Source organism: Orussus abietinus, unplaced genomic scaffold, assembly GCF_000612105.2.
Source record: "Orussus abietinus isolate OABI.00-Male unplaced genomic scaffold, Oabi_2.0 scaffold20, whole genome shotgun sequence".
NCBI lineage: Eukaryota > Metazoa > Arthropoda > Insecta > Hymenoptera > Orussidae > Orussus > Orussus abietinus.
Genome location: NW_019394282.1, coordinates 986,609 through 999,156, shown reverse-complemented (window position 1 = coordinate 999,156; position 12,548 = coordinate 986,609). Strand labels below are relative to the sequence as shown.

The window sequence follows — 12,548 nt, the reverse complement described above, 5'->3', positions numbered from 1 at the left end:
GTGAAAAACAGTCCGTGCCTAGAAGTGTGCGAAGCGTTTCCTCTCTCCTTCCGCTCAGAATCCCTTCTATCTCCCTAACGCGAAACTTGGGTCTTGTTTTTGATCTCAGGACCTTGTGGCTCTCGGGGGACGAAGGAAATCGCGCGTCGAATAGGTTCATCCGGACGCGTACCACGGCATCCCTGCTTTAAGTTCGGTCACGGGAAACCGCGAGTTAGAGATTTTCGATTTCTTCTTCGCCATTAAGGGACAAAATGCCGCGACGGCGTACTCGGCCGAGGGGGGGACGTAAGGCTCGAAAGTCCCGCGCCCGGGGCACCACCGAGGTCCTTGATTCTCCCGCCTCCCCCGATCTGGAAATCCCTTTCCTCCAAGTCGCGGACCCCAAATCTTCCTCTAACCCTATCTCTGCCGCCTCCAATTCCGCCCTCGAGATCGCGCAGGACAAGGGCCCCACCGCCCCCAACTCGGACGACCTATCGCGAGAAATCGGAAAAAAGTTGCCGCATTGGAAGCTTCCGTTGCGCAAGCGGGTCGTCTTCCCTCCCGTCCGACGTCCCATCGCGGGCCCCGCGGTCTTGATCCGTTGCGAAGCTGCCTCCACGGTCCCCGACTCCCCCGATTCCCCCAGCCCCGATTCATCCATTTCCGACTTGCCAGCATCCCCCGATCGCGATTCCCCCGAGGTCCCCGACCCCATTTCCTCCACCTCCCCCACCGCCGACCTCCCCGAGTACGCGAACCTCGACTCATCCAACGAGATCGCGCCGATCCCCGCCGCCACCCTGCACCCCGAGCTCATCATCCCCAACTTCAACGACCTATCGCGAGAAATTAGAGTAAAGTGGCCGCACTGGAAGCTTCCGCCGCGCAAGAGAGTCGTCTTCGCGCCCGTCTGGCGTCCCTTCGTGGGCCCTACGGTCCTGGTCCCCGACTCTCCGGCCTCCCCCGTCGAGGACGAGTCGGCTCCCTCCACCCTAGAGGACGACGGACCCGTCGACCTATCGCGAAAAACCGGACTGAAACGACCGCGTTGGGAAGAGCCGCGACACCTCTCCGCGGTCCTTGCGACCGATCTTCGTCGTGACCCCCCCGACCCTCTCTACCCTGATTCCTCCACCGAGGTCACGCCGAATCTCACCACCCTCCCGGACAACGGGCCCATCGCCGTCGATCCCATCGACCTATCGCGAGGGATCAAGACAAAGCGACCGCTTTGCGGATTTTCGCCGCACCCGTCGCCCGTTTTCGAGCTTACCCATCACCATTCCGCGGACCTCGCGGCCGAGGTTCGTCCCGACCCTGACGACTCTTCCTCCGGGACACGGGGACGATCCAGACACCAGTTTCGGACGGATCTCCAAGAACTTCGGAAAAGAACCTGTCCCCGGTTTTTAGGCCGCAGCCGATTATTCGCTGACGCCGAAATCTCGCACCCTCAGTTTTCAGACCCTACTCTGAGAACTTTACGGCCAGGACGAGGAAAGAGTCTCACAGCGAGGAGCTTAGGTAAATGATATGTTGCTAAATATGTTGCGAAAAATTTGGGACACGGGGATAGTGGTTACATTTTGAATTTTGTCATTTTCTACGAGTTCCGTCCTCGACCTGGAAACGTAAGGTGATATGAAAGCGATATATATACATATATACGCATACACACGAAAAAGTCAAAATATTTATAAAACTTTTCTCCAAACTGGGTGCACCAAATTATCTACAACTTTAACACGCGATTGGGGAGGTTCTAAGGAAAAACGCGCTGCCAGTGAAATTTCATTTTTCGAAAAAAAAAATCTTTCTTTTGGTTCTTGTCCGAGATAAGTACTTTTTTTTTCAGAAGAAAAAAATTCACAAGAAATTCCTAGAGTCGCATTACCTGAGGTGTTAATTTCTTCCACTATCGAAAAATAAGGTATAGAGTAATATGGATTATGAATAAAACGAATAATTCCTCGGGTGAATTATAATTTTTCGAGTAAATGTCAAAAATGTTACTCTTCTCATAAAATCGTCAAGTGGTATGGTACCTCGCAAAAAATGGCAAACCACCCCCTGTAATCAAAACAAAAGTTCTAAAGGATTTCCGGATGTCGAGCCGTGTTAGGTCTGAATTTTTACCGTTGGTAAAAAATATTAGGTATAATAATTTAATTGATTATAAATAAAATATGTGATTTCTGTCGTGCATCTTAATGTTTAAATCTACAGGTTGATTTGTGAATTCCTATATCGGAAAGAAAGTCTCTGCGGGTAATTTTCGTATCAACCCCATTTTCCACTGCGTTCTTTCTACGCAGAGAATTTTTTTCCCATCGGGTTACTAACTTTTATTTCCCTCTCTTTCGACCGGAACTCTCTAATTTGACGACGCAGCTGAGATTGTTTAAGGACTCTCGATAAATTCCGCAGAAATGAAGCGGATTAAGTCCGCGCGGGTGCGCGAAAAGTGGTCGTTGCGGAATTACGCTCCGTACAGAGTACGAACGGCCGAGCCGCACGCTAAACGCAATTGCGGGAAATAATGATTTTAATTCGGCCAACTTTCCGCCCGAATTAATGCGAAGCGCAATGTCGGATTGCTCTAAAGCAAAAATCTGCTTTATGCGAATTGTTTCATTCTGCCGGTCCTCGTTCGTAATGGACCATTGTGCACTCTTTCCCCTCTTAATTAAGGAAAAAATATCCTCGCGTTTCTCCACTCTCCCTTACGCGAACGTAAATCGACATTCAAGCCACTTGACGCCACATTTCGACCCCGCGTTTTTATTAACAATTAAATGAAAGTAAACTGGAGTGAAAAGTACGCTTGTTGCTAATTGCCAAACATCGAACAGTGATTAATTTTTGCAAAAAATAAATAAGGGAACTAGGGAAAAGTATGCTGCAGGTGCAACTGCAATCCTTTAATGTCGGCCTGACAGCCGAGGAACGTGCTTGATATCTCTTAAAAATGATAACCCGAAGAGCAATTGATGGTCACCAATTAACAATAAAGACTATTGAATTGAGGCATAATCGTACGGTTTTTTCTTCAAATCGTAAAAAATAAGTTAAAGTTATGTCTCAACCCAATGCACATATAAATATTAGAACGGATGATACAAAAATGATAAAGGAGGAACGAACAGAAATCGGGCAAAGGGAGGGGAATAAAACGATATTCCGGGGATAAAGATAGATTTTTCGGTGAAGTATTTCCCGGGGATACTGCAACCTCGTCTTAGAAGGGAAAAGTAAGCAGGTGTTAGGCCAGAAGCAGCTTCAGGAGCAGCTTCGAGCCTTCGGGGTTGGCCCGGCGCACGTGCAACTGCTCTTGCAACCGCGGTGCGCACGTGACGCCCCTAATAAAAGCAGCCCGAAGAGCAGCTGCCGGATAGAATCGACGTCCCATAAAAGCCGGATATACCGGCACTTTAATGGAAAACGATCGACGCGAAATTTCACGGGACTTTCTCCGATCGACTGCTCGATAAGGGACCCCCAAGGTCCATTCGCCTATTTTCGCGAGCCGAGTGCCTCTTATCAAACTATTATCCGCCCTTACGCGACTTATATTCCATTCGAAAGTATTAGATGAATGTCGCGTATGAAAGTATAGTCGAAAAGTTTTGTCATTAGATGAATTTTAAGTAACGCTGCACCCAGAGAATTGCATGATAAAGAGAACGGCCAGGAAAGCCACAATTGTCGTAATCGTGACCATGGGGCAACATATGGGATAACCTTAACGAGCTTAATTAAAAAAGACCACGGAAGTAGTGACTTTTTATTTATGATAAAGTATTGCGACAAACTATCATCGGAGATCATTTGTACAAATGAAGGACTTCGTAAAGTTGTTTGGACATGTGGCGAGTAAAATGCGCCCTTAAGATTCGGTGGGTGGCGCTTTTTTTTCCTCAAATGAATACGTCTGGGAATTTAGACCTCTTCTTTTTTCGATCGAGGACTGGACGAGTAACTCCTGGGGAAAGAAAGCCCCTCGGAGGAGCATTTAAGGGAGCTCTTCTCCCGAGAGGGGTGCTAAAAAGTGCTCGCTCGAGAGAACCCGGCGAATCGCACTCGCTAAAGTCGAGGGGAATCCCTCGACAAGAAGCTGCCGCACTCTCGTAAATCATTTGTTTCGGTATCACGTGCCCGGAGGGCGTAATACATTTTTAGGGAACGTGGAAATACCGTAACGAGGCAGTTCGTTTTCCATCTGAGTTGGACGAACCTGGGCGAAAGGAACCACTAACGCGAATCAGAATTTCCCTATCCTTGCGCTCCATTTCCGGTCCTTTCTTTCCTATTTTCCCATAATTCTGACCTTTTCTTTCGCTACCTCTCAGAATGAAGTTGGAGGAAATTGTATAAAAATGTATAATTACATGATGTCGTGGAGAATTAATTTTCCAGGGAGAATGATATAATCCGCATTGAATCGTAAATCGATATTCCTTCAATTGAAGGGACGTAAATCCTGACACTATCGGAGGGGTTTCAGATACTTCGGCCCAGTTCAGAAATTGCAAAGCGGGCATTGCTCGCGATTCCATTCCGTAACAAGTAACTGCCATTAATAGCCTAGAGCTCTCCTTCGGCGATTCCCCCGCGTTTCTGGGTTAATAAATGAATATAATAATTTAACGTCCGACGCGTAGGACCCAGATTATAGTCAGGACTATAAATTCGATCGATCCTTTCGACGTGCTCTCCAATTTCCCGCCGAGGTCGCAGTCCACAAGATTTATAAAAAAATCAAAACCAGGGGCGATCTGAAGCGCATTAAAATGCATCCTCTATGTTAATTGATGACTCGACCCGCGCCAATCGATGCACCGCGTGCCTATAATTTATTGTTAATAATTCGTACGTGACTTTTCAACCAGGTGATTTCATCGACATGACATCTTGATGTCCCCTCGTTTTTCGAGATTCCCATTTACCCATTCAATCAGCAATTTAAATGTCACTCTATGTTAAACGACTTTTCAAACAGTAACGTGCAACACAAAAAAAAAATATCGCTTAATTTTTCTCATTTCGTTGTAATAATTTCCCATTTTTCTCGTAGTAAAGAATATTTACAATATGCAGAGAGTTGTGCGAGAATGTCTGTATGAAATAAATAAAGGACAGACATTTAGAAGAGTGCCAATAAGTCGTTGATAAGATAATCTGTTACCTAGTCGCTTAATATTACGTGAAGGAAAGGAAGTTTCACATAAAAAATTACACTTGAAAAATTTCACTTGAAAAATTTCACTACAAAAGTTTCACTTAAAAGAAAAATCTGATTAAAACAGTTCTCTCCAAAAAAGAGGAGTCCGTTTACTCGTGCCGAAATGAACACGGATAGGTAAGGAATAATGCACCACAGACGCATAAAATAATAAATATCTTTCAGGACTCGGAGCTCTGCATCTCTCTGGGACTGAGTCTGCAGTACGTGAGAGTTTCCGTGTTCTGCTGGTTAGCCGCGATGTGCCATCACTTCTACTCCACCGTGGCCGCCATTCCGCGCTGCGACGATCCCCCGACCTACCTCAAGTACAGTATCTTCGCCTGGGGAGCTCCCCTGGCCGGCCTGGGCGTCGCGACGATGCTGCAGAGCCGGGAAAACGACGACTTTTGGAACGTCCAGGATTTAACGCCCTTCAACTGCTGGTGAGCTTTTAGTTTTACTCGAGGAAAAAGACTACCGGGAATTTTCCCGCAATTTTTTCCGCAACTCTTTCCCACCATTTTGCCCACAGTCCGAATGATTGAAAACGAGACGCTTTATTTACGCCGGCGATGCTGGTTTTCGAGGACCTGAAATAAATGATGTGTAACGTGAAATAATTTTGAAGAGTTTAGAGAACGGTGTGATTTTGAAAAAAGGAGAAGCAATTTAAAGGGGAATGCATTTTAATCCAAGTGAGTTTAAACTTAAAGAGTTTAAAACTAAACTCAAAAAGCATTGGTTATTTTTCCTAAAATCTGAATTTCTTATTCGTCCAGTTCTTAAATAACCTTTCCCAATTTCTGAAGCCAACGTAACTTTTTATCTCAGACTTCTCGTTTTCCTGAACTCGTTTACACCGCGAAGAAAAAAACAATTTCCAGTCACCGCCTGTAAACGTGTGGTAAAATCCTCCAACTACTACACGTAACGATGAGAGTGATTATCTTCAAGAACTTAAAATAATCCATTATATAACGTGGAGTAACTTTTGTGATTGAAAGAAAAAAAAAGTAAAAGAGGATAACCAATTTACAGGGCAAATGCAGATTCTAGGTAACAAAGTATCGGAACCATCGGAGAAGAGAAAAGGAGAGAGGAAAATCCGTGTCCATTACTCCCTCCGTTTTTTGCGGATCTCTATTTTTTTATCGATTTTGAGGGAAAACGAGGAAATCATGGAGTTCATACATCCGAGAGTTGCCCGTGAAATTGAGAGTTCCGGTCTATTATCCTCTAGAAATTCGGTTTACCTGAAACCTCTATAATCAACGATGCCTTTAAACGTGACATTGGCAGTCAACCGAAATCTCTTCCTGGGGCTAAAATATGATTATTATCCTTATTCGTTTCTAATAAAAAAAAAGAAAAAAAAGAAAACCGGAAAAGTGAAATAAAAGGGAGAGACTCCCCTTCAGGGCTGACTCGACAGTAATGGCTCTTCTAAGCCTGCTTTATCCTTACAAGTACGTTCAGTCTCGTCCTTCGAGGTCCTCGTAAGATCCTCTGAAAACTTAATCTCACTTTCATCCTCTTTTTCTCCTCAGTCAGGGTTCGGTGGCTTCGGTAAAATTTTTCCTCGAGACAATTTCTCCACCGTTCCGTCCTCCTCGTGACGGCTCGCCTGCGAGAAAGTTAAGGTACACGATATTAGGTACACAAGGTAAATAAAGTTACTCACCGTATGTACGTACCTCGAGGGGTAGGAGGGCATTTTTGCGGGGTGACTTCCACTTCAGGGGCCGAGATAAAATTGCGATGAACCACTTTTGATGCGTCCTTTCATCCCTAAAACGAAACCCACGTGAAACCGAAACCTCCGAGATGGACCGAGGAATTCCTTTCTTAAAAGTAAAACGGGAGAGCCGCTTTGCGGCGCGAATAAAGTGGAGGTTCTTGCGAGAAGAATCAAAGGAGGAACCGGAGGAGGCACTTTCGTTGAAGAACGTGAAGAGGAGATCAAGATGGAGAAGTCCTGCCTCCGGAGAGTCCTTTCCTCGTCTTGGAAGTTTCCGGGTAAAAGGGAAGCGGAAGGAGGAAAACGAAACGAGAAGTTCGCTTATAAACTCGGTTTTTTTCCCGTCTATTTTATTTTTCATTTTATTTTTTTTATTTCGCCTTGAAGTGGCGAAGAGATCGAACGATGCTCACGTGAAACGAAAAAGGTTTTCCTACTCGATATCGGACAATTACAAATTGAGGGGGACTCGGTTCTTTAATGGTCTTGGGGGAGTTCGGGATAAGGAATTTAAAGGACGAGAGAGGGATTTCGAACATCGGGGAGATTTCAAGCCTGTCATCTTCCCCATGACATTTATTTTTCTTTACTAGGAGGATGGGGATAATGGTCACACCTGGTACCACATAAAAAAGGACTTTACATCACGCTATCACAAATTCTAACTATCAGGCGTCCTCGGTTTATACTTATACACCTTGTTTAAACATTTGACAGGAAAGCAATCTGACGATGAAATATTTCCGTAAATCCTTCGGGAAACACTTCCTCATCTTAGATCTTATTTCAAGCAACTTTACGACCACCGGAATCTTCATATCTTCATACTCGATATCGAGCAATTTCCTCTCGTAAACTTCGAACCTTTAACTACTTCCGCCACTTCGAGGATTTCCTGCTTCCTGGCGACTATAAAAGTGAAAACAATTTTGTTTGGAAAACATTTTCCTGCTTCATATCTAAAAATGTTAAGTCTATCCAGAGCTTTATAAGGTCCTCGATATCGAGCGGTTCCTCATCGTAAACTTCAAACGATTAACTACTTTCGCCACTTGGGGGATTCTCTCGTTGGTGGGCACCGTAAAAAAAACGCCCACCAAGAACCGCTCCACACTTTGAAGAGCCATGAAAGCTTTCCGAGGACGTCATAAATCGTTCCCCGACTTCCAGGAGACGAGTTCCAATTCCTTCCCGTAAAGCCAGTGCAATTAAGTGCTATCGAGGTAATATCCGACTTCTGCGGATTTCTGCTGGCTGAACTCAAGTATCTCTGTAAAATATCCGTTCATGTCCTATATACTCCTTGCTCCATGGTGGAGCGAGAATATATATCCAGCGATCGATTACCTTCGATACTCCTCGAGTCCTTTTCAACCTCGAGATTGAAGATTCTCCGACGCAGAAGTAATATAAACTCAAGCTACGTCTACTTATTTGAGAATTTATTTATCCTACACTACATACATTTATGTCATACAAGTTCAACATATCGAGGAGAAATTTTTGTTTTTTTTCCGAAGAATGCCTCCTCGAGTTTCTATTTATTTAAACCCTTACGAAGTTTCAGAGTCGTTATAAATCCCTTCGAAAAGAGTTCTCGGTCGCGAAGGCGATACGAAAGAAACTTCCCCGCTGCGGGAGCTTATTTTATTTTTAAACCGAGTTTCTCGAGTCCTCGGCACGGAGGTGGCCATTTTTTTTAACTACGAATCTGAATTACATTCTGCCCCAGTGATAAATTTCAAGGAATTTCCACCTTTTCTCTTAATCTCTTTAGACTTCATCTCTGCAGCTTTATGGTTCTTAAAGAAGCGTGCCCTTACCGTATAAAAGCCATGGAATAAATTCACATAATTTCCTTTCTCAATGTTTATTATATTAATTCCACTTATTGAGACTCTTTTTTTTAACGGGAGCTTTTTTCGTTTCTTTACAGGTTCCTCGGCACGAAAGCGACTGTTTACGCTTATGGTCTGTCGATCATCCTCCTGTTACTCATCTCGGGCTATTATCTCGTCCATGCAGCTATCGTCGCAAGGTATATCCCAAGAATGCCCAAGAACATCCAGTAATGCCCATTTGCATCCCTTAAAATACTCAAAGGGTATATTCAATTCTCAAGGTATACGTGCAGCATGCAGCTCGAAGTGAAACAGCGGGAAAAGATGAAGAAGAGACGAGCTTTGCAACTGGCACTCTTCCTCAAAGTCAGCCTGATTATCGGTGCAGTTGCAGGATGCGGAGTTGCAGCCAGAGTATGGAAGGTGCCATTCATGTGGGCCATTTTCTGCACGGGACATTCCCTTCAGGTACATAAGAAGAAAAAAATGATTTTCATTCAGAAAAAAAAACTGATTTTCATTCAGAAAAAAAAACTGATTTCCTTAAATAACGCCTATTTGGATTAAATAGCAGGGTCTTGAGAGAAAAAAAACCTGTAATTGCCCCGAAGAAATATATGTTTTTTAATTAAAATAAATGACATTAATTGATTTCCTTAAAACCGTAACGCGTTTAATTGCAGCTAGTAACGCTGGGATATTTTATTCGATCTATTGAAAGATTGTAATTTATTAAAATTGAAGTCTGTTTTAAAATTTTTTTTAAAAAGCGATTGGTGTTTCTTGAAATGATTGCCTTTCGAATTGAGAGGAAAACTGTTTGGCGTTCATTCTTGCGTCCGTGATGGCAAGAGGAGCTTTCTGCTCCCTCTTCCTTTTTTTTTCTTTTTTTTTAAGGAGCTTAGGTCCTTCACTGAAGAACCACTTAAAGTTCGACCTTTTTATCTTCTGTCGGCAGGGATTGATAGTGGCCCTGGCGGTAGCTTGCAACTGCAGGGTGCTGAAGGTCTACGCAAGAAAAGCACACAAACAGACGAATCAGCAGGTAATTTCCTCAAAAAGTATTCCCCGTTCAAATTGATTTGGGGGGAAAAAAAACAAGCAATTTAATGTTACAAGAACGAGAATCGAACCTCTCTCGTACCTCTTACCTCTTTTCGAAATTTCATGAAACTCTTGATTGAATTGTCGCGTTTCAAAAAATACACAAAACGAACACGTGGTCTGACATTCACATGCCAAATCAATTTTCGCGTTTCAGATCGCCACGTCCTCGAGCATGCAGCTATTGGCTCCTCCACCAGACCCGGTCTAATCGACTAAATATCAACCGAAAATAAAAACGAGGAACCACGGAGACCGACCCGATGAGAATCTACCTACAAATGGAAAGAGATGCGCGAACGAAGAAACGGCAGAGAACCTCGGACGAGCCTTCACTATTTTTACACCGAAGTTTTACTAAAGGAAAATTTCTTTCGAGTCCCTCCCAATCGCGATAGTTCATCCGACGAGTCGTTAAACGGTCCAAAGAAATGGGGAAGATCGAGGCTTTTTTTCTAATCCTCGAAGGTAAAAAAAGAGGAATCCACTCTCGAGTTGGTTTGCGATAAAGTAAACGCTCTTCGAGGCTGGACTCGTCGTTTGCGGAGACATTGGAAATGCAAGGATAGAGAGAGAGGGGACTAAATAGAAGTCGTATCTGTGTATTAGTGGAGTAACATATCAGAGTAGAGTAGATAACCGTTCACTCTTTGCTCTCAAAGAACGGATCCTGGTCGTCCTTCCTTGGACCGAAGTCCTCGGGGAGGACGAGCAGGAGAAAGGAAAAGTCAGGAAAGTGCACGATGAAATCGAAGTGCTCCTTGGTCCAGGAGCTCTTTTTGCGGGTCCTTTTCCTGGCGAGGAAAAGGAGCCAGGATATCCGGGAATGCAGGATCTCGCGTATCGTAAATCAAGGGAAATCATTGCACGCTGATATCATTCCAATGATTCGAAATAGTGATCCCGAGATCAGGAAGAATCTGCCAGGATTAATTGTTAAATGATTAACCGCGAGCAGATCTTTTCTTCGGGTAAATCCTTCCGAGCACCCTACAGGAAAATTAATCGTAGATCAAGAAGGACAAAAAATGTCTAAATTTACTTAGGAGATGTATTGATTTATTTTGATAGTGTATTACGGAAAATCGAGGTTATTAAATCGGAGGATTATCCTCGTAATTAAATAGTAGGTCGACCCGCAGAAAGGTAAAATTGAGGGAGGGGAAATGCACCATGAAATTGAAGTGCTCCTTGACCTCGGAGAACGTTTTGCGGATCCCTTTTGAGGGAAATGAAGGATCGCTCAGAGAAAAAAAAAATGAGTCGTGAAGTAAACGTCAGCCCCTAAAAAGGATATGATACACAACTATGGAAAGAATAACTTGACAAATGGTAACTTAACTTAAACTTTGTTGCCGATCGTATACCCTTTTCAGGAACTGGCGTTTATTTCGCAACTTTTGCGATTATGTTAAACCCTACTTTTTCCCAGTGCAGGATATTTAGAAAAACGGGAACTCGCCCTATCTGCGATACGCGAATTCACTGATTATCGTTATCATTTAAGTCGCTCGAAAAATCAAGATAAATCTATCCACATTAATTGTTATTGATTGTTTGCGGAACAATTCCTTTCATCGAGATATACGTGAAGCTGGATAAGAAGATCCTTCCCATTGTCCTATCGATAATCGGACAAATCCTAGAGACGCAAAGAACTGCTGTAAGCGATTACACGAAATTCCGTAATTTTATCATACATCCACACGTGTACTGGATAGTGAATAAAGATTTATCAAAGGACCTTGTCACTTTACAGGACCTTCGTCGAGCTGCCCAGGTTTTTGCAATTCTGACTCAAATTATACCACCATACAATATCTTGACATCTCAAACCATCTCAAGATATCTTTTAACCAAAGAGTAAATAGCAACTACAACAACTAGACTAAACTAAATTAATCACTCGGATGAATTAACCCTCAGTAACCCGAATTTTCATTCAAGTCGGCAAAGAATTTTGTAAATATCAACTTTTTGATATAAACTATTTCTTTATAAATGTAAAATTTGCATAAATTAAAGATATCAAAATGTTTACGAATTAAGGACCTGTAAACAAATTCTCTGGTTAAAAAGATGCGGTAGAATATCAAGGTGGTACATACAGAATTTTATCCGGAAAAATTAAGTATGACTTAAAAAAAATATCGCTACATGAGCATGGTACTTTAAAATCGCATGGAACAGAATTAAAACGATGAAAGTCAATTAAACAACGCAGATTCTATGTGAAAAATCAACGGTGTTACGAAAAGAAAAAGTAACTGCAAAAAAGCTCTTTCCCACGGTTCGAGAATCGGGGAGCATTATTCCGCGCCAGGTTTAATTACGGCTCGAGGCGGGAACAGAGAGGGGCAATTTATTATTACATCCAGGAGCTTTCATTACGATCCCTCGAAGTGCCTTAGTCGGATTCTATTTTATCATCAGGTGGAACGTCGAGTTTCGAGCGCGGTGCCTCCCGAAGAGTTTTGATAATCGTAATTACGGGGGGCACGCTTAATGATAAGAATTGCAGAGAGCGAATCGCAGCTCGAAAAACCAACCCGAGAATCCCTTCGCCACGAGCCCGTTAATGAGGACGTTAATTAAGCGGGTTTTCCTCGAGTCGTACAATTACCTGCGAAATCAATTAAGCTCTCGGCGACAATTC

The 12,548-nt window shown here is 43.4% G+C and overlaps 1 protein-coding gene across 1 annotated transcript in view; it reads left to right on the top strand.

Moving 5' to 3' along the window:
* LOC105694468 (cadherin EGF LAG seven-pass G-type receptor 1) overlaps positions 1-11,621 on the top strand; it is a 76,072-nt gene extending 64,451 nt beyond the window's left edge. Inside the window, exons 4-8 of the mRNA XM_012415156.2 lie at positions 5,393-5,652; positions 8,884-8,985; positions 9,070-9,256; positions 9,747-9,833; positions 10,050-11,621. Of these exons, the coding sequence (XP_012270579.1) occupies positions 5,393-5,652; positions 8,884-8,985; positions 9,070-9,256; positions 9,747-9,833; positions 10,050-10,103 (690 nt within the window). The 3' untranslated portion in view covers positions 10,104-11,621. The remainder of the gene's footprint in view (positions 1-5,392; positions 5,653-8,883; positions 8,986-9,069; positions 9,257-9,746; positions 9,834-10,049) is intronic.
* Positions 11,622-12,548: the final 927 nt, after the last annotated feature.